General features: G+C 51.9%; 1 protein-coding gene across 1 annotated transcript in view; it reads right to left on the bottom strand.

The window, feature by feature from the left end:
* The window catches only part of IGSF21 (immunoglobin superfamily member 21), a 41,518-nt gene that overhangs the window by 5,455 nt on the left and 8,367 nt on the right, over positions 1 to 27,696 (bottom strand). The window contains exons 2-4 of the mRNA XM_075113878.1: positions 11,725 to 11,837; positions 4,479 to 4,600; positions 87 to 205 (exon numbers count right to left, since the gene is read on the bottom strand). Coding sequence (XP_074969979.1) covers positions 87 to 205; positions 4,479 to 4,600; positions 11,725 to 11,837 — 354 coding nt within the window. The remainder of the gene's footprint in view (positions 1 to 86; positions 206 to 4,478; positions 4,601 to 11,724; positions 11,838 to 27,696) is intronic.

Genomic DNA, 27,696 nt, shown 5'->3' with positions numbered 1-27,696 from the left:
ATGAGCCAAATCCCTGTTGTGCCCCCAACCCAGAGATCCCACGGCCCTTTCCCCTCCGGTCCCACCCAGCCAGGAACTTCACTCACCCATCACATTGAGGAATACGTTCCCGGAGGCCAGGACCACTTTCTCCCGTGTGGCTCGGTCATAGATCCCCACGTGACACTCATAGGGACCGTTGTCCGAAATGCGAACCTCGGGGAGGCTGGGGAGGAAGGACAGGGCTCACCACTTGCTCCCCCCTCCATCCCGACCCCATTCTCCTGGGGGATGCGGCGGTCGGCATCCGGATGTCAAGGCGTCGGATGGGGTTGCTTTTTGCCGGTGATGGGGATCGATAAACTATTAATAACTGCACAGGCTGCAGGAGAGAGCTGTGTAATGCGGTTTAGCAGCTGGAGTTTACTGGCACTGACAGCTCCTCGGGAGGGTAAGTAATTGCATTATTGAAAGGAGAAGCGTATGGGAGGTAAAGGCACCGCCGAGAGCGAAAACCCGCGAAGCATGGACATCGAGCGCCTGCGAAACGCTGCTGCTAAAGACTCGGCACTGGATGTTACAGACCGTTTGGGCGATGTAACGGCTGTAGCAAAGCGTGGCGGATAGAAAGCATCAAAAGCCCAAACTCCAAGCAAACCCAGAGCATGCTTCGATCGATCTATTGTCTGGATTCTTTTTATATATATATAAAACAGGAGAGGAAGAGATGTGCAAAAGGATCAGTGCTGCTGGAGGTGGAAAAGCTCACACTGGCTGCAAAGAAGCCACTCTGTTGGTCAGCAGCATCGCCCCACCTTGCGTAGTCGGCAGCATCCCACCTCACTGTCCAGCAGCATCATCCCTCCTCACCAGCAGCATCACCCCACCTCACTGTCCCACAGCATCATCCCTCCTCACTGTCCCACAGCATCATCCCTCCTCACCAGCAGCATCATCCCTCCTCACTGTCCCACAGCATCATCCCTCCTCACCAGCAGCATCATCCCTCCTCACTGTCCCACAGCATCATCCCTCCTCACCAGCAGCATCATCCCTCCTCACTGTCCCACAGCATCATCCCTCCTCACCAGCAGCATCATCCCGCCTCACCGTCCCACAGCATCATCCCTACTCACCGTCCCACAGCATCATCCCACCTCACCAGCAACATCCCACCACAGCATTAAGGACGGGGGCAATTCCCACGCGGAGCAACCAGTAAGACACCTCCAGCTTAAAAAACCCCACTTTTCTGGCTAAACCCAGGCATGTACCTCACGGGGCTTCCCCGGCCAGGGAGGAAACACAATGCTGGGTTGCCGAATCCTTTCCGAAGGCCCCTGGCTGTTTTCCCGTGCCTCCTCACTGTGCGAGCCCCCTGCCGGCACAAACAAGCCCCCATCGAAGCGAACAGTTGCTTGGCAGCTCCTTTTAACGGCCACGACGCTTTCATCTAAGTCTCCGCCATCTGTTGCAGCCTCTAATTACCCATGCACGGAATGGGAAATCATCCACACCCTTCGTTAGCGGCACGCGGGAGCAGTGCCGGCGGTTTCGGTCCCCGCCAAGCTGGGGACACTCTCAATCCCGACGGCTGCCCCTCGCTGCAAGGGACAAGCCCTTTGGGTTTGTACATGGATTTGGGTAGAAAATGCTCCTAACTGGGTCAGTCTGAGGCTTCCGCAATTGGTAGGGACCAGAGAGCGGAGACCAGCCCTGCAAAGCCAAAACACTTCCCGTCGTGTCCTTTGTGCCCTCTAAGCATGCTGGAAATGAAGAAAAAACAATATAGATATTCATAAAGCAGTGCCTTACTAGACAAGGGTGCATTTTTAATCAGAGGATGGGAAAAAAATCCAGGGTTGGATATCTCCCGGCTTTTCTCTTCAGATCTGAGCAGGCGGCGTTCAAAGCCAGTATGAAAAGAGGCAGCCCCGGCAGCCCTCTGCGCTGCACAGATAAGAGCCGCGCCGCCCGGGATAACGCTCCGTGGGACGGCACCGACGTGACCGTGCCATTAGAAAGATTTTAAAAAGCTGAAAATGCAGAAGGGTATAATGAAAGGGAAAGAAAACCAGAGTGGAAACAGCCGGAAAGTGACTGACCCATCACCAAACCCTTCCCAATATTGCTCTTCTTCTTCACCAGAGCCCAAAATAAGGCAGGAATCCCCCCCCCCCACAAAAAAACATCAAGCCAGTGATTCAGAAAACAAGCTCTTTTCAGATTCTCCAAGAAATATCTCCTTTCTCCCCAGGCATATCACTGTTTTCCTCTGAAAACAACCGCGTGAAAAGACTTTTACCACGAACATCCCCAGCTCCACGGATGATTTGCGGGCGCCGTGCTGACGGTTACTGATGCTTTTAAGTGCTTGGTCCTAGGGCGGCGAAATTTTCTGCTCACAAATTCTATTAGTTCTACAATATGTGGTGAAAGGGAGAAAAACGGCGGTTTCTGAGCCAAAAAACCCAATCTGCTTTGCCTCACCAGGATGGTGCGATGTCCTTGTCCCTTGCTCAAGGGATGCTCATGGTTGGGATGGCTCACGCTGTGCACAGGGGGATCTTTTATTCTGGTTTAATTCCCTGATTTTCCTGGTGCTACCTGCTAGAGGAAAGCATTGGCCAAACCCAGCGGCGAGGGAAACTGCTGGGTTTATGGCAGGAAAGCAAGGCTGTCGAGTTAGGGAATGTGTAATCCATTCGTGAAGCCGCCAAAACATTCTCTAAACAATAATTAGTCGTGTCAGAAATTTGTACAACATCCGAGGAGCAGCTGAGCGGAGCCTGTGCGACATGGGAAAACAGAACTCAAGGAGTGGAGCAGCCCCAGAGCACCTCCTGAACATCCCCCTGAGCAACCTCTGATCATCGCCTGAGCAGCCTCTGAGCACCCCCTGAGCACCCCCTGATCCTCCTGAGCACCCCTGAGCATCCTCCTAAGCACCCCCTGATCTTCCTGAGCACCCCTGATCCTCCTGAGCACCCCTGAGCATCCTCCTAAGCACCCCCTGATCTTCCTGAGCACACCTGATCTTCCTGAGCACCCCCGATCCTCCTGAGCACCCCTGAGCATCCTCCTAAGCACCCCCTGATCTTCCTGAGCACCCCCGATCCTCCTGAGCACCCCTGAGCATCCTCCTAAGCACCCCCTGATCTTCCTGAGCACACCTGAACATCCTCCTGAGCACCCTCTGATCTTCCTGAGCACCCCTGAGTATCTTCCTGAGCATCCTCTGAGCAACCCCTGATCCTCCTGAGCACCCCCTGAGCATCCTCCTGAACACCCCCCGAGTATCTTCCTGAGCATCCTCTGAGCATGCCCTGAGCAGCCTCTCATCACTGCTTGAGCAACCCCTGAGCATGGCCTAAGCAACCCCCTGAGCACCCTGAGCATCTCCTGACCTTCCTGAGCGTCATCTGAGCATCCTCTGAGCAACCCCTGAACATCTGCTGACCATCCCCTGAGCAAGCCCTGTGCATCCTCCTGAGAAACCCTTGAGCATCCTGAGCAACCTCTGAGCAACCTCTGAGCATCTCCTAAGCATCTCCTCCCTGATCACCTCCTCTCCAGCCCTGCTTTCCTGATTTTTCTCCACTCTAAATTCACATTTATTCCCATGCAGACACCTAAAACAATTGCTCTTGCTTATAAAAAAAAAAGCTCTTAATGTAGCAGAAAAAACAGCAAAAATACCCCAAAAAGTCCAAACTCTAAAGAGCTAGAAAGAATTTCACACTTGCACGCGTGCGCATCTGATGGGACGAGCCATGCCGAGCCCTTTCCAACCTGTACACGGACGTTTGCAGGTGCAAAGCATCACATCACCTTGAGAAAATGACTGTATTTTCCCCACCATATACAGAACTTTTATTACCCCATGCTGGAGAAAAATGAGCTTTGGAATCCAATTAGCAAATTCTAATCTAAAAAAGAAACAAAGGGAAAAAAAAATGTGAAAAATAAATACATCACCTGAGCCTTTCTTTGCCTTGAATTAAGTCTCCCCCTGACATTTTTTTCAGGCTCCAGTTTTGCTTTTATAACACCAGCAATAAAGCAAGTGTGTAATTAGTAATAAAGCTGACACTCCTGCAAGTGATTTCGCACTTGGAAGAAAAGCAAAGACAAGCTTCCACACCGCCTGTTTTATATATATATATATATATATATATATATATATATATATAGTTGGTTAGTTAGTTATTCTGAAGCCTTGTTTTTCTCTGCCCATTTTCACCCCTGGAAATCTCCGCCGATGCCACCTTTTCCCAAGGGACAAGCCGGGCCATAGGGACAGACCTCAGGTACTTGGTGACGGCACATTAAGGGACAAGAATTTCTTCGCAGTGCAATGAAACCCCAGCGACAGCCAAAGAGGACAGGCAGAGTACTGCCGTAATATCCTCAACTGCCCCGAAATGGGGACAAATTCCTAAAAATAGGTATTAAAAAGCAGCCGACACGTCCAAGGAGGTGATTTTGGGGTGACTTACCGCACGGTGGACTGGTAAACCAGATCCTCCCTCTTCCGATAATTTTCCATGTGTGAGAAATTGGTGGAGAACATGGCATCGAAGGTGAAGATCTTCTGCTTGATGGTGCCACCATCAGTGACCTGCAAAAAAATAAATTTCTATGAGCTGCCCACGGTCACTTTTGCAAAAGCACGAGCAGCTTTGCACCTGCTTTTTTTAAATTTTTTAAAAGATTTTTATTTTTAACACTTTTCTTTTTAATGTATTTATTTTCAACATGCGTATATTTAATATTTTATTAAGATTCAATAACTATTATTTATTTATTAGGAGCCTGCTGAGATTAAAAGCAAAACCCGCGCGGTTCTGGCCTGTTACTGCGTCACCAGCTCCTATCTCCTGCTGCTCGCCGGAGTTGTAATTTTTAAGTGGAAAAAGGCTCTTTTTAGGACTGAGGAGGACTCATTTCTTCCCTGTGTCCCCCAACGCCTTCAGATTTATCTCCCCCTCTTGCAAGGAGCAAGGTTTAGTATAAAGTTAAGGAGGAAAAGGTGGAGGAAAGCACCGCGGGTGGGAGATGGGCATTCTGGGGCTAGAACAGCTCAGATCCACCCATCAGAGGGTTAGCAGAGTCTTTTTTTTTAAAGGCCAGGTATGGGAGAAGGGGATTTTGGGGATTAACCCCCCAAAACCAGCGTCTCTCAGGAGGACACCCCACTCTCCCCACCCAGCACTTCTCTCTCCACTTGGGCAAAACTCAACTTTCACCGCAATTTTTCTCTTTTCCCCTTTTTATGGCGAAAAGGAAGGGGGGGAAAAAAAGCTGTCGCTAAAACCAACTCTTCAAATTTATTCGCCGAGGCTGAGGCTTTTACTGCAAAGAAAATACACGCTGGCACGGAGACGGGATAAAGAACTGCAAGAAGAATTATCGGAGTTGTAAATCTCCGGCCTTGGGAACGAGGGGAAGTTTTCAAGGACACGTTTGATTTTTCCCGGCTTTTATTTACGCCCTAGGGTTGGTTTGGGGAGAAAGCTTGGAGCTGCTCCCGGATCGAGAAGCTCTTTGTGTGTCATCTCAAAGGGGTTTCTAGGGGTTATTTTGGGGGTGCAACAGAGCGGGGGCTGCACAGAGGGATGCTCAGGGGATGGGGAGAGGTGGCGGTGATGCCCACGGCCCAGGAGTTTGCGGGCACGGGTTACCCAGAACATCTGGACAGATGTGGGCAAAGGCAGAAAAACGTCGAGGTAGATCCAAGAACGGGAGTGGAAAAATGCAGCTCGAAGCATCGCTTGTGCCACCACTCGCCCCGGACCCCTCGCAGCCCCTCGAGGATGCCCAGCAAGGGAAGATGCCGCAGCCCAGTCGCGTCCTCAGGGGATTACAGACAGTTAATAGTCTCCCATGAAAAGGCGCATAGAAAATAGCCTCTCTCCAGGGATTAGACCTACTTTCAGCCTTTTATCTGTGCCCTGGGGTCAAGTTTTTTGGAGAGGAGCTACACGTAAAATTGTTGGTGAATGCACGGGGCTGCAGGAGCGGCAAGCCCAACGCTTCTTGCTGGGGAAAAAAACCCAATGATAATTCAGCAGTATCTGATGGCAATTGCCCCGAACTACGTGCCCACACCGAGGAGCGGGAGGAAAAGGGGTGCGGGGAGAGGAAAAAGCACATTTAAGGCACCAGAGCCGAGCCCAGGCAGCCTGAGGCTGCCTGCTGCATTATTTATAAACCCCAGTAAAAATCTTATTCCTGACAAAAACCCGGCAATTGCCACTGTGCAGGGAGACATTAACCTCCTGCTCGTTCTCGCTGTCGCAGAGGCAGCCCCCTCCTGCCTCTCCCCCCGTCGCTCTCACCTCGCCGGCGACCCGGCAGTTTGCTGTTCGCAAAATACGCCGGCACCATTAATATTGCCAGAGCCTCTCGCCGGGATGCTCGGTGGGTTAGATAAGCATCCAGGGGTGATGGATGGGGGACCGAGGGATGCGGGGGAGGGATTCTGGAGGACAAAGTGGGTTGCAGAAGGACAGGGGTCCTCCGTAGCACCCTGGGGCACGGGGCATTGCTGGGCTCTGGTCCAGACTCCTTCAAGCATCCTCATCCTCGGGCTGAATTTACACCCTTTCCTCAAGCAAATGCAACAAGCGCTTGCTATGGCAAGAGGGAAAATGCCCTAAAGGGGTTGTAAGAGGGTGGCTGCGATGCTCAGTGTGCTCGGAGGGTAGCACCGGGGTTTGCAGCATCCCATGTCACAGCCGCTGGGAGAAATGCGTCATGCTGAAACCCCCCCTTTTTAGCTTTTTTCCCCTGCCTCCCTCCCCAGCTCACTCAGGCATCTGCATTTAGCTCAGCCAGCTGAAATCCCTCCTCCTGCCCTGAACTTCCTGGACCACTCGTCCTACCTTGCTCAGAGCCACCCAAAACACCACCAGCATCAAAACTGGCTTCAAAAAAGTATGGAGTAGTTGATTTCTTTGCCCAAACCCGCATGGTTTGATCCCAGAGTGAGCACCGTGACCCACCTCCATCCCCCAAAGGGCAGCAGCCATGCTGGTACCCACTCTCCAGCATCGCTAAACCACACGTACAGTCACATCAATATCACAAGAGGGTCGTGCAATTCTGGGAGGTGCAGCCCGGGCTCCCCGCTGCCTCCCCGAGCCGGAGCAGTGCCCTCGCCCAGCAGTAATAGAGAGCTCAATAAACTGTGCTGATGCTTGTGACCTTCTCTCCCCGCCTGAGCATGAGGAATTAAGAGAGTTCCCCATGCTGACATTTAAATTATCATCTCCGAGGCACAGAGGAGACCCAGCCAGCCTGTAGATGAATGGCACGAGTCAGGCCTCTTGCAGTTACTGGCCCGAGATCTCTCCATCAGTGGCTTTGCTCAGATTTTAGAGTATTTCTCCGCAGCTCTAAAACTCGAGAGTTTTTCCCTAAAGGGGAGCAGGTCTGTAAACTGGAGGCACAACCCGCCATGAATTGGGTTAGCTTGAAAATTTGGAGGGGGCTGTGACTTCCTGCTGCTGGAAGAGGCGAGGTGGGAGATGCTTTCCAGGAGCGAGAGGTAAAAAGCAGCATCCCGGTGCAGCCTGGCTCCTCCCACGCATCCCCAAAACACCATCCCCAAATTTTTAAAGCCTTTTAGTTTTGCTCCGGGCTTTCCCAGCAGCGTCGCCTGCCATATCAAGGGCTTGCAACAGGCTCAGCACATCGGGTGCCCTTCGCTTGGCTCCTCCACCCCGTCTTCCCCCTCCCCTGGAGCCAGTGCTGCTGCGAGCAGCAACTTTATCACTGTCACCAGCAACATTTCCCGCTCGGAGCCACGGCGGGAGCCGCCGGCCAGGGCTGTAACATCTCATTTCTCCTAATGCGCAGTGGCAGAGGGAGCCCCCGCGGGGACTGCGCTTTGTCACCATCGATCAGGAGGCGCCGAGTGGCGCCGCCAACATCTGTAATGCATCAGCCCCCGCTTGCCACGGCCGCGGGGTTTGGAGCTCCGGGGCATTTGCCGGGCAGGGACCAGCCCGGCAATCCCCTCATGGGAGCCAAACGCTTCGCGATCCCCACGCACCGATGCCGGCTTAGAAACAAGGGCTGTTGCATGAAGGGGGGGGAGAGCAGCTTGCGGATGGGATGAGGGGGACCCACAGGGGTCACAGTGTACGTCCCCTCACCTGCAAAGGGCTCGTTAATGGGTGCTATGGAGAGAAGCGCTCATGCATGGGTGCTAGAGAGCAATGCCTGTGCACCACGGGTGCTAGAGAGCAATGCCTGTGCACCATGGGTGCTACGGAGAGCAATGCCTGTGCACCACGGGTGCTAGAGAGCAATGCCTGTGCACCACGGGTGCTACGGAGAGCAATGCCTGTGCACCATGGGTGCTATGGAGAGCAATGCCTGTGCACCATGGGTGCTAGAGAGCAATGCCTGTGCACCACGGGTGCTACGGAGAGCAATGCCTGTGCACCATGGGTGCTATCGAGAGCAATGTCCGTATACAATGGGTGCTACGGAGAGCAATGCCAGTCCTGACTCTGAGCTATTCTCCTTGCTAATTAGACTGAGCACCAAACTCTAATTAACCGAGGCAGAGCAACTCCCGCTGGAACCGAGGGCTCCCCTCCATCGCCGGTGCTCGCTGCTCTACATCCCCAGGCCAAGCCCCTGCTCCCCGCCAGGCAGAGGGACGGCGAGCGTGGGAGCACTGCTCTCCACCGGGGAATCATGCCCGGCCCTCGCCTGCCACCAAAAATCTGCAAAACACTTTTCTGCAATTACCATCATCTCATCCGAGCCCCCGGCTGTGTGTACAGCCTGGCTGCTGCCGGCTGCTGCTTCCCCTGCCGCTGCCAGATGTGTGTACAGAGCCAGCACAGAGACTCAGAGGATTTTCCCTCCCTCTCCTGCTTCTGTATTATTTTTTTTAAGAGCTCTGCACTGCTGCAAAAAGTAATTTTCTCGCTCCCCATCCCTTGCTGCGGCGTGGCAGTGACCATACTAATCAGGTCTCAAGCGCGACCCCCGAGACGCCTGTGATGGGAGCCAGCTAACAGCTTGACAGCTCTGTGTCTTCCCGGACTCATTACAAGCTCGTTTGCAAGGATGCCACCACGCTCGTCTCCTGCAAGGGGTTTTGGGCACTCGCCTAACGTGCAAGGGGTTTGGACCCATGTTTGCACATATTCTTGGGCAAATCACACCTTCTGGAGATGAATTTGCTGCAGAGGGGGAAGTTGGATGTTAATTAACACCTCTGCAGATGGTATATGTTCCTGTTTACGCCGTGAAAAAGCCCCTTTGCTCATCCCAGATCTCCTCGAGTCTTCTACATTTCAAGCGACCTGGAGCAGCGGCTCGTGCTGAGGGGTTTTCTGACAGCAGAAAAACATTGCTTCTTGCTGCCACCCCTGCTCGCTGTCCCTCAGCCATGGGGCTCCCCGGGAGCTGGAGAGGGGCTCTGGGGGGTGCTGGTTTGCAGCGCGGTGCTTCTCGGTGGGGTTTTCACCTGCCTCACCCGTGCTAAGAAGCCCCTTTATGCCTCGCAGCCTTCAGCCTTGGCGTACACACACCCCAACGGGTTATGCACGCTCCCGACGAGTTGCACAAGCACCCCATGGGTTATGCACAAACCCCATGGGTTTTGCACCCACCCTGCACCCCAACAGGTTACGCACGCTCCGGATAAGTCTTGCACGCACCCCATGGGTTATTCATGCATGTTCCTGAAGGGTCATGCACCCACCCCATAGGTTACGCATGCACCCTGGTGGGTTACACACCCTCCCTATGCCCTACACCAAACTGCTGCAGAGTTTGCTGCCACACTCCCCTTCTTTTGCCTTCCCCACCCCGCTGCAACTCGACCTGCACCCCGGAGCAGTTCTGCATCCTTAAACTCAATGAGCTCGCTCTGCTCCCTATAAAATAAACCAAGGGAAACTGGAGCCCCAGCAAGTCCCAACAACCACCCGCTCCACTGCTCCGGAGCCACGCACAAAGATGCCGTCAGGGTGATTTACGAATGGTATAAGCGTAACTGCACGGCCCCAGCATCTCCATCCTGGCTTGCCCGGGACCACCGGTCACCTCCCGTGCAGGGGAGATGCGACTGGGCGTTTGGCGGCTGCAAACAGCCATGAGCGAAACAAGCTGGCGGGACAAAAGGGGCAAACCCCCCTAAAATCAGGAGGGAATTTGGGAGATCTCGAGATGCCCTATGAAAAACCCAACTTTCTGAATGTAGGAAGCTCCCTGGGAAAGGAGAAAAAGGGAAAGGGCGGGGGGGGTAAAAAACTTGGAAGAAAGGGGGATTTGCAGTGATAAAAATAAAAGCTGGGTTATTTTTTTCCCCTCCCACTGTCTCTGTGGTTTCTCAGAGTGTAATTTGCTCGGCCGCCCCGGCGCGTCATCCTCTTGCAGAGGGCTCCAGCGTCCCTCCGTGCAGGGGGGGATTATGCAAATCCAGCCCCAGCTCACGAGAAAGTGGGTTAATCCAATATTACTGAGTGGAAAAGGGAAGGAAAAACCCGGTGGAGACGGCAGCGCCAGCAGAAGGAGCACCATGCAAAAAGCCTCTTCCCCAAAATAAGGGGGAGACAAAGCCAATTGCAAGCTGTAATTTAGGGTTCAGGACAGTTTTTTGGTTTATCTTTTGATATTTGTCTGCTTGCATCCCCTGCACACTTAAATGCACATATTTATAGCAAGCAGCAGCCAAGACTCAATGGAAATACTCCTGTGCACGCACCACACTCCAGCACCTGAACATACGTCAGTCCAGAAAGCACCTTTTCCTATTTATAAACCTGCCTGGATGCAAAGAAGAGCTCTAAGGCAGAGATCCCCCTTGTCCGGGGAGCAGAAACAAGATAGTAAAATCAAGAAAAACTACCCTCTGGCGAAGGGTGGGCGCTTCACCTGACGCCACCAGCCCAGTTAGCTCTTTCTCCACCTCCTCTGCGAGCAAACGTGCATGCAAAGAGCAGAGTTTTTCCTGTCCTGGAATACTTCTAAGTTTTCTCTGATCAAACCGCTGTGGGGGTTTTATTTGTGTTTGGCAGCTTATCCTGAGATTCCCCGGAGAAAGCCAAAAATACTGCTCTGGACCGTTATACCTGAGGCTGGATCCAGGCTCGGTGCTGGTGGCGGGGAAAGCTATGGCCTCCAAATGCCACCTCCCCAAATAAAATCAGATGCTATAAATCTTGTTTTGCTCCAGATCAGCATCCCACATCCCTGGGTATCCTGAGGACAGGGACGGGAAGGGAAAAGGTTTTTGGGGGAGGCTCCCCAAGCCCTGAACACCCTCAATTTTGCATAATTTTCTCCACAGCACGAAAACCACCCTCTTTTTTGCATAATCTACACCCGACATGAAAATCCTCTTTGCACAGTGGTGCTGATCCAAGCCCCCACCTCCCAAACCTCATCCGGCACCAACCCTCGGTGCAAAGCCCCCAGCACCAAACCGAGCCTGCCAACGCCAAACCCACATGGAAAACATAACAAAACACCTGCAGAAAGCCTCACGGAGCCCTCAGGATGATTGCAAAGCAGTTTTACGTCTCTCCCCCTGCCAGGTTTTCAAAGGCCAGCCTGCCTGCCTGCTTCGCTGAATCGATATTCCCATCAGCGAGAGCGCCGTCTGCCTTTCTCTCCACCATCCAGCCTTGACCTTCTGTTGTACAGGAGCAAAGCAGCTGGGTGGCTTCATGTCCCCGACCCCAAGGGCAGGGAAGAGGCACCGGCGCCGCTTACCCGGTACCAGACGATCTCCCGCATCTTCCCATCTGTCTTGAAGTTGCATTTCAGGGTGACGGCATCTCCCACCACCACGGGAGGCAGCGGCTCGATGCTGACCGTCAGGTAGGCTGGAAAAGTTCAAAAAAAAGGAGAAAAAGGGGAGTGAGCTGCCAGGGAAGGATGGGTCAGGGGGTTAAAATACTGTTCTCAAGTGGTTTTATGGTATTACTAGCTCAGCTATTGGGAGCAAACACCGGCTCCGTCCCGTATACAGATAACCCATGGGCAAGCCCATCAGCGTGGCATCTTGCCCCCTTGCAGCGATGAACTTTGGCTGCTCCCAACGCACCAAAAAAGCACCATCTGGGGAAAATCCTTCCTGACCTTATTTACCAGCTAACGGCACTAAAACACAAGGACTGACTGTTTCGCTGCTTCTCTCTCCCCAGCTTGGCAAAACTGCCCACGTGTATCCAAATAAACCCCTGGCACCCAGATCTTGAGGCTCGCCTTGACCCACACACAAAGCCCCGAGCCCACTGGCCGCCTTTCCCACCTGCAAACTGAAGCCCATCCTTTTTACCAAGACATCGTCTTTGACTTTGCCTCCACTGTCTGCCCCACATTGGTTGTCTCCCCATTGCAGACCAAGTTCCTCCACGCAGGCTTGCTTTAAAACCCTCTAAATTACTCATTTCTCCCAGGAACAGGCCCAACAGATTAATCGGAGGATGTTCAAAGACCAGCCTGTGGTTTTACAGCCCAGCCTTGGCTGACAGCCTGCTTCTTCCCCATCTCCCCCATAGCTGGATGCAGGATTTGTCCTTGTAATGGGGAAAATCAGGGCACGGGCAGCTGCATCTGGCTGTTTTCTCCTGGTTTCCCCTCGACTTGCTGCAAAACTATCGCAGGAGCATGAAGCAGCCAGGGTCAGGAGGGCAGGCAATTACATTTCTATTTTATTTTCCTCTATTTCCTCCAGCTGCTGGAAGATGCCAGACTGACAGCCCGGCGGATCCAAGCCTTTCTTTAGCATCCTTGCCCTGACTGCACCCGTTTGACACCTCTGCAACCAGGGCACCCCAAAACAGCCCTTAACCCACTGCAAAAAATCCATTTTTTTTAGAATTATTTCTTGCTTCAGGTGGAAAAGCAATGCTGAAAAACCCCAGAGCACCTGCAAAATGGGAGCAGGTTTGGAAACAGGGCTGCAGAAACTGAGACTCCTTTGCAGAAGATCCCCTGGAAGAGGGAAAAGTGATTTTATATGTCCCGCAGCCAGCAATTCAAGGCTCGCATCACTTGTAAAACAAGTTGCCGGTGTTTTTGCAATAAATCTCAACCACGACCTGCGGGAGAGCACGCTGCATGCACACGTGCCCGCTGCAACAGCAAGGCAGCGTGGCCCAGCATATTGAGCAAGGGGTTGTAAGCTTCAAGAAACCCTCTTTGTGCTGCTTTTTTAGGGGTGGGCTGCAAAAGCGGGTTTGCTGCTGCAATCAAACAGGCTGCAAGGAAATTTGGAACCGAGTGGATTATTTTTTTGGTGGGGGTGAATGCCGGCGAGCGCTTTGCAGCAGGGCACAGCGGGCGCATGGGAGGCAGCAGCGCCGAGCAGGGATGGGGGCTAAACTACGGGCTGCTTTCAGCCCTGAAACGGTGCACAGCAATTGGGTTTTAACATTGCACCTTTGCAACCCCAGCCTTTCGCCTCCCTCCTTGCCGCCAGCGACCCAAATCCTCACCAGCAGCCACACTCATTCGGGGCCGGCTTCTTTCCAGCCTCTCTCCTTGCCTGGACAGGGTTTATTTTAGTACGGTAAAGTGGGGATTAATTCCTTGCGGCTGCCAATGCAGCATGCGGTCCCCTCGAATTCGGGGCTTTGCGGTTATAGAGAGTCAGCTATGAGAGGGGGAGGAGGAGGAGGAAGGATGCGAGGAAGGTCAGGCAAGGTCTCGCAGCGGGTGCCCCGATTCCCCCTGCTTTGCTTTTGACATTTCCAGAAGCGAGATGAGCAACAGGCACGAAAGCAAAGGGAGGGGGAAGAGCAAACGTCTTGCAACACGGTGGCATCTGCCCGAAGGAAATCGGGGACGGATGCGCGCTGGGGATGGAGCCTCCACGTGTGCGGAAAAGCTCTGCCTTTTCATCAACCAGCGTTGGGAGCCACCGGGCGAGATTACATCTCTCTGCTGCCCCTGGCATGGATCAACAGGGTGATTAAATAAAGCCAGCAACAGAACCGACGGGTGACAAAGCCAGAGCTAAGATTGCGTTTTCCCTCGTGCCTGTGAATTACTGAGATACAGGATCTGCCGGCTTGTAACTGCAGCATCTCTGAATGGTTTTCCATCCCTCTTCCCATGGCACTGCATTTCAGACCCTGTGCCCCTCTGCAGCAACCCCATCCCAGCCCAGCCAGGGATTCTGGTGGTGCTTAGACCATTGCCTGATGGTTGGTGGCTTTTTAAAGTCGAAAATGGCCAAGCTTGGGGTGGCCCCAGCCACTCACCTGCACCCATGTGCAGCAAATGCTTTGGCACAAGCATTTACCTGAGCAAATCCCCCCACAAGCACATCCCCAAGCTGCCTCTTCCAGACAGCTCAAAAAAGCCAAATCAGGGGGTTTATTTTTGCTCTGCTCCTTCTACATGCTGCAAAACCACTTTGACATGGCAACAGGGCTGCAGCCCACCAGCTCCCACCTCTACGCCCGGTAATTCAGGCTCAGCTGTGCTGGGGGAACATCTGCTCCTTAAAAATAGTGGAGTCTAACCACGGGGTGCTCCTGCACTTGCCCTCCAGAGCAGTTCCTGTATGGTAAAGCCAAAGCTCTGGAGCCTCCGTGATTTATTGCACTGGTGTTGGGGGGACGGGGACCCCACAGAGGGCTGATGCTGGACTCCCAGCAGTGCCTGGAGGGGGAGGGAAAGTGAAAATCCCCCCACTCGAAGAGCATCAGCTGCCCAAATTCAGAGCAAAATCACACCAGAAGACAGGGAAAAGAAGGAGGGAAAGAGCACGAGTGAGAGGGAGAGCAGAGAGAAACAGATGCATGGTCCCCGGAGAAGCCAGCCCCCAAAATGCTCAGGATGTGCGTAGCGGAGGGGGAAAAGCAGGGAAAATAAAGCCAAGCACCATAAAGTAAAGCAGGAATCCAGATGGAGCTGTCCAAAACCTGCTGTTTTGCTGTGGTTGATGTGAAACTCATCCCTCGTCCCCCCCTTCCCTTTGCTATCCGACAGCGGAGGATGGTGAAGTGTCACCGGTCCTCAGAAATCCCCAGTTTGGTCCCTTTTTTGGATTTACTGGGGAGAAGAAACCAGCGGTGACAGGTATTGCTGAATTTTAAGGACTGTTATAACAGGGCTGAACATCAGGTTTGCACCTCCAAAGGAGGAGCCCAGCCCAACATCTCCATCATCCTCCGTGTTATCAGCCTCCCAAAGGCAGCTCTGAACCCTGAGGCTCCTCTCCTTCCCCTTTGCTCTTTTTAAATAAGACGTATTTCATAGCGAAAGCTGTGCCAGGCCACCCTCTGATTAGATTCTGACCTATGGAAATTCAGCCCTCTGATTAGATCGCATCCCTGGAGAGAAAAAGAGTATTTTTGCTAGCGAGCAGTGGGAATTCTTGCGACATCCAGTTTAAGGAAGGAAAAAAAAAAAGGGAGGGGGAAGGGAGAGAGAAATGAAATGTCCTTTTAAATCAGGAGTGACACATTAATAAAAGGAGCACATTGTAACATGCTCAGTGCTTTCAATTACAAAATAGCTGCGAGGGAGGAGGCAGGTTTCACCCCGGCCGTGCAAGCGGAGGACGCGGCTGGGTGCTTCCACCGAGACGCTGGCAGAAAGCCCCGTTTCTGCCCCGTTTGAGCACCCCACCAAGGATTTTTGCACACGAGAGCAACGAATCACTCCATGGAAATCTCTCAGGATGCAGCACATGTGGCTGAACCCCCCGGAACGGCTGAGGTGCCCCCTGTAGGGCTGAAGAGAGAGCGGCTGGGTGGGGGGATGGCAGCCACCCAAGGGCAACCCACCGCAGCATCCCTGGCTGCCCTTGAAAACCTCGGGGTGATGAAGCCTTTCAGCAAGTCCCAGCACCACAAAGCAACCCCTCCACGCCTTCTCCACTTGCCTGGTATTTTTAAAGCTACATCTAAATTAAACATTAATTTATTAATATCAACCAGCACTCCTGTTCCCCGATTTCTCACCCCCCAGCACGCTCCAAAAAGCTAACCGATGCCGGGCTTTGCGCCTCTGGGACACATCCGAGGCTCAACCTGTCGCCGTCCTTGCATTTGGGGACAGTCAAACGGCGTTTCCAGGGATCAGAGCATCAGGATGGAGCCGGAGGAGAGGACACGTGGGGACGCAGCTGTCCCATCTGCCCCCACTGTGTCCCCCCCATCCTTCAGGTGCCAACACGTCCCCCTCGGCAGAGGCGCCGGGGAGAGATAATATTAACACATCATCATTTTAATCAGCCCATGATTAGCGGGGCTCATACATAATTCACACCAGTTCCTCTACCGCCTTCCGGCACTCGCTTTTCCAAGCCGGGGCTAGGATGGTATTTTGGGGTGCAAGGAGGGAGAGGAGAAAAAGGGACCAGGATCCCCCTAATCAGCACAGAGAAGATCTTCATCATTTTCGAGGATTTAAGGCATTTGCTGCTTGAGGCGGCACCTTGTCCCTTGCAAAAGTGCCAGCTGGGGTGCCAAAGGCTTGCAAATCATCCCCGAAACAAAGTGGGGAACGATCCTGCTCCCTGTTCTCCGCCGGAGGAAGATGATGGTTTGCACAAGGGGAGATCACCAGTGTGCAAGGGTTCACGGCCGTGCGCGAAGCCCCGGGACACGGACGTCACCCGCCGCACGCTGGGGCTGAGGAGCATTAAGCAAACGCACTTTGACTTGCAGCACTTTGCAACATCTTGTTCATTAAAGATTAAATGCCGGCAGTTGCTCCCGTTCCTGTGAGCACAGCAAATACCTTCTCCCTCCATCCCCAGCTCTGGCGGTGCCTTATTTATGATATTCCAGGACAATTTACAATTATAATGTGTTGCTGCCTCTCCTTGCTAACCCAGGAGGGTTGCAAGGGGCAAGAACCGGTGAAGGATTCACAACTGTCCCAATCCGGAGTGGCCAAATTTTGCTGAATCTTGAGTTTTTCCTCCTGGAAAGCTGCTGCACTGATTTTTTTTTTTACATGGAGGAGTAAGTGTTTTAAGACAGGTTTAGCAGCAGCGAATAGAATGGGATGTGACAGATGGAGCCGGCATCGTGCTTCCGAAGGAGAGGATCCTTTTGCATAGGAAAAAAATGGTTTGGAGGGAGCCTGCTTGTGTTTCTAAAGGCATGAACTGCTTGAGTTTTGCTTGAATTTCCAGACTTTCCGCCAGAAAACAAAAAGCTGAGCACCAGCAGGGCTGAGCAACCCCAAACCCACCGCTGCCCACCCCAAAATTGGGCTGGCTTTTGCAAAATGGGGCTGTTCCATGAAATACAACCACGAAACCCGGCATCACCCACGACGAGGAAGAGCCCTGCTGGCAGAGAGCAAATTGTATTAATACTGTGTAAATAGGATATTAACAGGCCGACCAAACAATTAAGAGCTGGTAATTAAAATTCATCTTCCTTCACACCGCGGTGTATTAAAGTACAAACATTTAATTAGATGCCTCTTACCTCATCCATTTGCATAAGTGGGAGGAAACACTTTGCAGCTGTACCTCTAATTATTCTGTATGGGGGTTGCTGGACCAAACCAGCCCCTCAGTCCTTTGGAATTGCAGAGACAGGGAGAGGTGTATAGAATATATAGGGAGCATGTACAGAATATGCTTTGGCACGTTTTTCTCTAGCTAAATAGGATGCAATGGGTGTGTTGAACATGACAGATCCTATGGATGCATCTTGTGCCTTGTTAGCTCTTTGTAATGTAAATCAATACTTTTAATCAATACATTGATCGAGCGTGGCCGGTTTGGCCTTTCGACCCCTTTTAAACCAAGATTAACTGAGAAAACCACTTCACTGGGGCAGCTGGGGACAGCCAGACCCTCAGGGGTCTGCTGCAGTTCGGATTTAATGATCAAAATCTGTCAAAACTCTACAAAATGATGGGAGTTTTAAGCTTTACTGGTCAAAATTTCTCACCACGTCCCAATTCAAAGCTTTTTGCTTTGTTTTGGGGTGTGTAATGCAAAAATCAAAACCAGTTTCCGATGACTTCAATGCTGGTGACAAAACCCACTTGAGACGGGACTTCTGAACACTGCCCACAGCTTTGCTTTTTTCCTTAAATAATGGATTTCTCCTGGAAAGAAAAAATCCTAGCCAAAACCAAAATTAAATAAAGCCTAATTTTGTGCTGTACCATGGTACCCAACATCACTTGCAAGCAGCCGTCTTAGCATCACTGAGAGCATCTTCAACACCATGCAATCACATAAGGGCTTCCCAAAGAGTTATGTCAATAGATCTTAAGAAAAATCAATTTTTAGACCAGTTTTGTCCTCATTATGAAGACTACAGTAAATTTTACATTCTTAAGGGCAGCTCTTATATACCAGTGCCTATAGCTAAGCCCTGGTATGGTGCGGCAACACTGCAGGCTGCAGAGAAATGAAGAGCGAGGCTCAATATGGATCATGCTGGGCTACAAACATGTTACAAATGCTTTGGCTCAGTGGGGTTTTATGTACATCAGCACAATCGCGGCACAGTAAATGACCTCAGACACAAAAAAGGGAGAGTTTGGGCCACTCTGGGCATGCAAATGCAATGGATGATTCGGGTCATGGGAGCGTCAGGATGCTGTGGTGTCTCCTCCCGCTCCAGTACTCATCTCCTGCCCCTTCTCCATCTCCTTCTTCCTGCATCTCCACCTTTCCCTCTCCTGTTTCCTTCTGTCAACTACTCAAGCACCAGACCTATCCATCACCAAGCACTGGCTAATAAAATAGATGCAAACACCAGCTTTTTACATGCTCGTCGTCACCTTTGGTGCGTGTCTCCCAACAAACAAATCCATGGTGGATAGAGTCATCCATATCAGCTATGTGGCTTGGGCACAGACCGAAACAAAACCTGCTTTAATGTCTTCATTGTGCCTTTTCTAAGTGAAGGCTCATCGGCAAGGCTGTTCCAGCTCATCGGAGCACAAGATGAGAAAGCCCATTTCTAGCTCATCTCCTTTTACTTGCAGCACCAAGTTAGTGCTTGTACTACATCTCCGTCAAGGCATTTGCCTGAAATCCTTGGGAAATCAGTCATTCCAGTAAAAAGATGGAAGTTTTGAGGCAAAACGGCTGGAGCATTCAGCTGGAATAAGCTCGCGCCCTGCTACAAACACCTGGGATGACTTGGGATGCATCATTTGGACACTCACTGGATCCCTCAACCTAAAAATCAGGCGATTTCCCAGAGAGAAACTCAGAGACACAATGTCGGGGGCGTGATCCTGCAGTCATGAAGCCAAGGTCCACAACCTGCCCACCCCGAGAGACATGAGCCACTGCAAAACCAAACCCACCGACTACAAAACAAGAGATGCTCCAGATGGTGAGGTGCCAATTTGGGGGTGAATGCAAGAAAAAGGAGGTTTGAAGCAACAGGCACTGGACAACTGGGAACCATAGGATTTTAGGGCTACCTTACTGGGATGAATGGGAAATATCTTCCACTTGGGTAATATTTCAACACCCGCAAGGCTGAAGACTGAGGTTACCCCTGGATGAACATTCCTCTACACGCACACACACGGAGAAAGGCCAAAGACCCAATCAAAACCAACAGCCACTTCAGAAACACCCACCCAACCCCAAAACCCCATAAATCAACCCCAAAAAAGAGCAGTCAACATGAAGAGGATGGGTCTCACCACCCCTCGCAGATTATCAGCAGGGTTGTTCTTGCTGCATTGAAAGGCTTCTTGATATATCGGATTTCATTAGCAGCTACCAGACCCCCCTGCACAGGTTGGGAAGGCACGTACATAGATTATAGATTGAATATTTATCTCCCGCTGCCACGCAGACGTGAAGTATGTTTAGTAGCATTTACTGTAGCGCAGTAAAGTTTTATTTATAATTTCCTTCCCCCTCCCAGCTGCTGGCATGCTCAGCGCATCGCCGTAAAGCCAACAGCTTACGAAGCATGCCTGCATCTCCTCGTGATGCTGGGGGCAGGGGGAAGGAGTATATTTTACTACCGCGTCTTCACACTACTGATATTGCCATTAAAATATAACGCTTTAGCGCAGTGCTGAAACACCCAGCTGCGGTTTATAGCTGCTAAAATTGGTGGCCGTGACCTGTGACGGGTCGCTGGGTTTGGTTTGCTGGAAGGGGAGGATGTTTGTCATCATTATGTTGCTCATCAGTCTTGTTCCTTTTTCCCCACTTACTGGTTATTTAAGGATTTAGCTGTCCTGGGGTGTTTTTTGGGGGTTTCAGAGTCCTAAACGATGTCTTGTCCCATGGAGGAGGGAAACTGAGTCCAGAAGAGTGAAATTCCCCCCAAAATCCAGTGGCGCCATTGCTCTGGAGCAATGGCTTTGCTGGCACCTCTTGACCTCTCCACTGCTGCTCGAGCAGCTGTTGATGCCAAAACGAAGCCCAAAACACACCTGGGTCAACTGGGTCAACCCCAGATGCCCTGGTTTTTAAATGAAGATCGTGCTTTTCATTTGCATGTATGCATATATGCAAAGAGGGGCTGATTGCCTGCAGCACAGCCTGCCATTCATGCTGTTTGAAAAACCCCGCATCAGCTATTTAAGGCAGATTCCTCTAAACCCAGGCTTGCCTGCACCCCAACTTTATTCCCATCCCATGAGCCAAAGCCAACAGATTTTGGCAAAATGAGGTGCAATGGGTGGGAGAAGCCACCCATCCCTGAGCCCGCTGTGTTGCACTGGCTCTGAGTACTCATCCCTCCCCTCTGGCCCCAAGTTCTCCCTTCCCCAATTAAGCAAACCCAGTTCCCACAGGATTTCTCGCTCTCCTGCAGATTTCCTCCACGGTAGCTGGATTTTTCTTAAAGCTTTCTACCCAAAACTGCTGCCACCCCCCAGCCTCAACTGCAGAGCAATAATTCCCTCCTGGATGCCACTTCTGCTAATAAATCCCAGGAGAGACCTGCTCTCTCCTTTTTCTAATAGCACCTCATCGCAGAGCCTAATTAACCTCAAGACCTGCTTAAAAAAAAACCCAATTCTTTCTTATTTTACCCCGTTATTGCTTTACCGGCTCTCCCCCATGCCACACTGTGGACCACCCCTCCAAGTGCAGTAATTTCACGTATTTCCATGGACAGTTACAGCTGGGTCTTGTCTTTCACCAGCAAATTCTGAGCTCACTGGATGAGAAATTTTCCTACAGTCCCACTTTTGCAGAGCAGGAGAAATTGCCGGCCACCAAATTCAATGCAATGCCTCTGGGACGGTGCAGTATCCCCCCCAAAATCTTGCAATAGAGCACGATACCTCCCCAGTGCCTGGGCATGGCGTGGGTTAACGCTCGGGGCCGGGATGCCCAGGTACCCTGCAAACTTAACAGCCTCCCCAGGGCGTCTGCAGGCTAAAAATTCACACTCCCTCTGCTTTTTCATTATTTTTAATCAAGCAGCATTATTTTTAATCAAGGGCGGCAGGGTCTGGCGATCTCCAGCCCCCCCACCTCCAGTACAGATATAGGGTTTAACCTTGAGTTAAGTGTGGCAGGAGAAGGCAATACCATATTGTAATCCTGAGCTGCAAAGGATTGGAAACGGGTGTTTTTTCCCACCAGCAAATGCCCGGACCCTCTACTCCAGCAACAGGCTCAGCTTTCCATCCTGACATGGAAAAGATTCATAGAATCGTTTAGGTTGGAAAAGACCTTTAAGATCAGTGAGTCCAACCATTAACCTAACACTGCTAGTTCTCTGCCAAACTGTGTCCCTGAGCATCACATCCAAACGTCTTTTAAGTACCTCCAGGGACAGTGACTCAACCACTTCGCTGGGCAGCCTGTGCCAGTGCTCGGCAACACTTTCAGTGAAGTAATATTTCCTGATATCCAAAAGAAACTTCTCCTGGCACAACTTGAGACTTTTTCCTGTCGTCCTACTGCTTGTTCCTTGGGAGAAGAGACCAGCCCCCCCCTCACTCCAGCCCCTCTCAGGCAGTTGCAGAGAGCAAGAAGGGCTCCCCTCAGCCCCCTCTTCTCCAGGCTAAACCCCCCCAGCCCCCTCAGCCGCCCCCCAGCACACTTGTGCTCCAGACCCTGCCCCAGCCCCGCTGCCCTTCTCTGGACACGCTCCAGCCCCTCCAGGGCCTTCTTGTCCCGAGGGGCCCAAACCTGAGCCCAGCATTCGAGGTGGGGCCTCCCCAGGGCCGAGCACAGGGGCCCCATCCCTGCCCGGCTCCTGCTGGCCACACCAGGGCTGGCACAAGCCCGGGGGCTGGTGGCCTCCTTGGCCACCCGGGCACTGCTGGCTCATGCCCAGCCGGCTGTCAGCCAGCACCCCCAGGGCCTTCTCCGCCGGGCACTTCCCAGCCCCTCTGCCCCAGGCCTGGGGTGTTGCCTGGGGTTGGTGTGACCCAAGGGCAGGACCCGGCACTTGGCCTTGTTAAACCTCACACAACTGGCCTCGGCCCATCGATGCAGCCTGTGCAGGTCCCTCTGCAGAGCCTTCCTGCCCTCGAGCAGATCGACACTCCCGCCCAGTTTGGTGTCATATGCAAACTCACTGAGGGTGCCCTCGATCCCCTCGTCCAGATCTTTAATATCTTTATCAATGAGAACTGGCCCCAGCGCTGAGCCCTGAGGACACCACTCGTGACCGGCCGCCAACTGGGTTTAGCTCCCTTCACCACAACTCTCTGGGCCCGGCCATGCAGCCAGTGTTTTACCCAATGAAGAATATGCCTGTCCAAGCCATGAGCAGCCAGTTTTTCCAGGAGAATGATGTGGGAAATGGTGTCAAAGGCTTTAAATAAGGTCTAAGCAGACAACACCCACAGCCTTCCCCTCACCCTCTAGGCAGGTCACCTTGTCATAGAAGCAGATCAGATTAGTCAAGCTGGACCTGCCTTTCCTAAACCCATGCTGGCTGGGCCTGACCACATGGTTAACCTGTGCGTGCTGTGTGATGGCACTCAGGATGATCTGCTCTGAAACCTTCCTTGGCACCAAGGTCAGGCTGACTGGCCTGCAGTTCTCCAGATCCTCCTTTGAGCTCTTCTTGTAGATGGGTCTCACGTTTGCTAATCTCTGGTCAACTGGGACCTCTCCAGTTAGCCAGGACTGCTGAGAAGTGATGGGAAGTGGCTTGGTGAGCACTCCCGCCAGCTTCCTCGGTACCCTTGGGTTGATCCCACCTGGCCCCACAGACTTGTGTGTGTCTAAGTGCTGTAGCAGGTCGCTCACCATTTCCCCTTGGATTATGGGGGCTCCGTTCTGCTCCCCGTCCCTGTCTCCCAGCTCAGGGGGCTGGGTACCCAGAGAACAACTGGTCTTACTATCAGTGCTTTCTTTGCCTCAGTCTTTAAGTACCTCAGCCTTCTCTTCATCCTTTGCCACTATGTTTCCTCCCACACTTAATGAAGGCTGGAGATTCTCCTCAGCCCTCCTTTTATTGCTAATGTATTTATAGAAACATTTTTTATCGTCTTTTACAGCAGTAGCCAGATCGAGCGCTAGCTGGGCTTTGGCCCTTCTAATTTTCTCCTCACAACATCCCTATAGTCCTCCCATGTTGCCTGCCCCTTCTTCCAAAGGTCATAAACTCTCCTTTATTTCCCTGAGTTCCAGCCAAAGCTCTCTCTGTTCAGCCACGCCAGTCACCTTCCCGCCGGCTCGTCTTTCGGCTCACGGGGATGGCCTCCTCCTGCACCTTTAAGATCCCCTTCTTGAAGAATGTCCAGCTTTCCTGGACTCCTTTGCTGATCAGGGCTGCCTCCCAGGGGGCTGTCGATCACTGCCCTAAACAGGCCAACGGCTGCCCTCCGGAATTCCAGCGTGGCAGTTCTGCTGCCCCGCTCCTTACTTCTCCAAGAACTGAAAAACCTACCATTTCACGACCGCTGAGCCCAAGACAGCCTCCAGCCGTCACATCACCCACACGTCCTTCTCTATTCGCAAACACAGGTCCAGCGGGCACCTTCCCTAGCCGGCTCCCTCACCAGCTGCGTCAGGAAGGTCTCTCCCACCCGCTCCAGGAGCCTCCTAGACTGTTTCCCCTCTGCTGTATTGTATTTCCAGCAGACATCTGGTAAGCTGAAGTCCTCCACGAGAACACAGGCTAGCAGTTGTGAGAGTTCTCCCAGCTGCTTACAGAGTAATTTTATTGCCTCTTCATCCTGGTAGGGTGGTCTATAACAGCCTCCCACCACGATACCTGCCTTGTTGGCCTTCCCCCTGACTCTCGCCCACAAACACTTGACCCTCTCATCACCATCATTAAGCTCTAGACAATCCAAACACTCCCTAACACACAGAGCTAGTTTTGACAGAAGGCATAGGCCGACTTAACCTCAGCACCACCTCCAACCTAGATGAACCATCATCCTTGTCATGGTTCGGTTCCACTTGCAGAGTCTCATACCTTTTACGCAAGGGCACCGGGGACAGTGGGGTAGTCACGGAGGAGACGCGCCTGCTGCGCCGGGCAAGGAACTTGTCACTGTTCCTCCTATCCCTCAAGTCACTGTGTTCAGCCAGGTGGAGAGACGACAGGGAATCCTCCGTATCACGCATCCTCTTCCCCATCAGTCAGATACCTTCTGGCATCTCTCCCGTGTTGGCATCAGGAAGATGCAACATCTGGATGCTGCCCCTAAGCATGGGGGATTATGGAGAACCTCACCTGGGAACAAGGGTCTCATCTCCAACCAGCGCTGAAAGCGCCGCCGAGCAAAAACCATCCTGGAGATGCAATTCAGGAGTAAAAATGCAAATTATTTTTACCCAGCCTGGTTTGTTAGAGCCCCAGACCAAAGCTGATGGATTGGATACAGATGTTGAAACCTGGGAAAAAAGATGCCGAGCCCCTGGCAGAGCCCAGTCCACTTCTTGGGTGAACCGGGGAGGGACCTGCCGGCAGCAGCTGATGGCTTTGCTGCTGCTTTGCCCTCTGTCGGGGTGAGGATTACGACATCGAGAGTTAATTATTTGAAACCACGGCTCGTGGCATTAATCTAGGCTGGAGCATAATCCCAGTCAGGGCTAATTAGTAGAACTGGAAGCAGCAAGGAGCTGCTTGAAGGATGCCTTTTGGAGCGAGTGCTGCTCTGTGCCTCAGTTTCCCCACTTGCAAGGGGGAAAGCAAGACTCTTTACAAACCCACCTCAGGTCCAGCAAAAATCCCATCCTGGAATACCAGCACAGGGTTATTAGAGATGCTACTCCTCAGAAAAATAAGCCCAGTTTTTAATTTTCCCATGCGAAATTCCACAACCCTCCCTAAATGTTCTCTTCTTCCAGCATTAGCAGCAGATACACAGGCTCGGGGTGGGCAGAAAGGGGAAAAATAATTAATTTCACCGAAGAAGGAAGATGAGGATTTAGGTTTAGATGCTGCTGCCAAGTTTCCCACTAAGTTAATAGTCCCAGCGAGGCGCTGGTGGGGTTTTGCCATTCCAAGGTGGCCCAGGAGAAGTAGGTGACCGTGACCCAGATGATGAATTTGCTTATTTATTTCTCTATTTGCAGGAAATCAAATTAGCCCATATTTCTGATTGGTGACAAATGAGGCAGCCATCGATTCTCCCCCTCCTTCCCTGGGTGTCTGCTCTGAGCCATCTCTGCCTGCACCATCAATTCCTGCACCGTATAACTGGAAAGGGATTATTATTAATAATTTCTTTTTTTTTTTTCATTTTCCTTCTGAACAACTTCTCCAAAGGCACAACCTCAGGCAGAGGAAAGGGGAAGATAAAGCCTGGTGCTGGGCAGAAGTCCCAAGCGCTACAAAATCCACTTCCCCCACCCCAGTGCAGAGTGTGATGTGCAGCTTTTTACCCCAAAAGTTACCTCGGGGGAGCCTGGGGCTGCCAGATCAGCACCATCATTAGCTGAGTTGGGTGCTAAAAAGCAGCCAAAGCCACCCTGCTCCTTTTTTTCCACCACTGCAAACCCCTCTGCTCACACGGAGAGCACTCCGGAGGCAGCTGGTGTCTTCTGCTGGTTGTATGTGGGGGGAGGGAGGGAGGAATACAGGGGTAGAGGGAGGGAGGGAGAGATGAAGGAAGGGGTGGAAGGGTGGTGGATGGAAGGGTAGAGGGAAGAACAGAGGGGTGGAGGGAAGGCTTTTTGCCCTTTCCCTTGGTACCTCCTTCCAGACTCAGCCTCCATCCACTGCCTTTTCTCCTCCATCTCCGCTACCCCTCTCAGCGCTCGCTCTACAAAGCAGGATTGCTAATTTGAAGCTACCCTCTTCTCCCCGATTTACGTTCCATGATTAATAATCCCTTTGCTCTCGCAGTAATGCCGCGCCGCTAATAAGATTAAAACATATCTCCCTCTTACAGCACCGATTCATAACGCTGATTTACCTTTACTTCTCCACTCTCACGGAGAGGATGCACATGGTTGTTACCTTAATCCCTATCCATCTCTGCACCATTGAGAAATAACTGCTAATTAATACCTTTCTCTCTCCCAACTGCTTCCAGATATGCCCAGCTATCAATATTTGTCTGGCTTTTTGCCGCTGATCTCGAAGGCTGATATAGCAAACTCCCAGCCCTGCTCACTACCTCTGCAGTTTTTTGGTGTCTTTTCCCCCGAAACCTGACATCCTGGATGTCCTCCCAGCCCAGGCTCGACCACCCTGAGATGGAGCAAAGCCAAAAACCATGGGGAGGCTTTTCCAAGCATCTTTTCATGCAGATGTGCTCATCTCCATCCATGACTCAAATCCCTCCATAGGGTGACATCTCCCCCTGACTCCAGTTTCCCACGTCCACCCTTATTCCTGCATCCACCAGCTAGTTCTGCAGCATGACTCCACATCCCCAAGCCAGTTTGGATACAGAACATCCTTAGATAAACCAATCAGCCACATTTTTTCACCCTATTGCATGTTTCTCTCCTCTGCCAGGAGACCCTGGACTGGCCCTACAGCCAACCCAAGCAGTCGGATGCTTTGGGAACAACGGAACGGCAGCAAGAGCTTGTGAAGGAGGGAAAAAAAAACCCAGCAGAGCCTCTGATCTGATGAATGTGGCAGGGGAGGCTGATGCTCTGCTTTTAATAAAACATAACGAAGCGTAGGATCATAAAATATTTCCTTTAATTCAGTGCTCCCGTGAGGGTGGGTAATAGAGGCTGGGTAATGTGGTAGGCTTTCCTCGCAGCTTGCCGATGGGGGAGAGCACTGCTGGGGTTGTTAAACAGCCCATTTGCAAGCCTGTAAGTGCTCTCCTTCCCATCCTCTCCCATTCTGGGGGGGCAGAAAGACAGGGGGCTGTGCACACACCCATAGAGCCAAAGCACGTCCCTTCTGCTGCACGTTTCGGGGAGGGCCCCAGCTCCCAGAGTCACATCGCTTTGCCCCATTGGGATGGGCTTTCTGGGGTGGAAAGAGGTCAAAAAGCAAATCAAAGAGGGATGTTTGATTTCCATCCCCACCCTCTGCAAGTACACGGGTGTCTGAGTACGAGCGTGTTGCATATATTTTTTAAAAAATTATATCTATACGTCTCCGAGGCAGTGTGGCATAAGTGATTAACATTCTCACGTTAAAAATCTCTCTGCATCTGCTTTTGTCCTACACCCGGCACTAAATATAACCATTCAATATGCTCTCTCCCTTCACCAGAGAGATAACATTGTTTAAATAAGGCCTTTCAATTTTAAAGAGTCGGGTTGTTTTCTTGCGGAGGCAAGCTTTTAGCAGATCAGGAGGCAGAGGAGGGTGGTCCATGCCAACGTACCCAGAGGCACGAGCATCCCTAACATCCAAGCACCCAAATCCTGCC

The sequence above is a fragment of the Phalacrocorax aristotelis genome, chromosome 19, assembly GCF_949628215.1.
Source record: "Phalacrocorax aristotelis chromosome 19, bGulAri2.1, whole genome shotgun sequence".
Classification (NCBI taxonomy): domain Eukaryota; kingdom Metazoa; phylum Chordata; class Aves; order Suliformes; family Phalacrocoracidae; genus Phalacrocorax; species Phalacrocorax aristotelis.
This window is presented reverse-complemented; position numbering and strand designations above follow the sequence as displayed.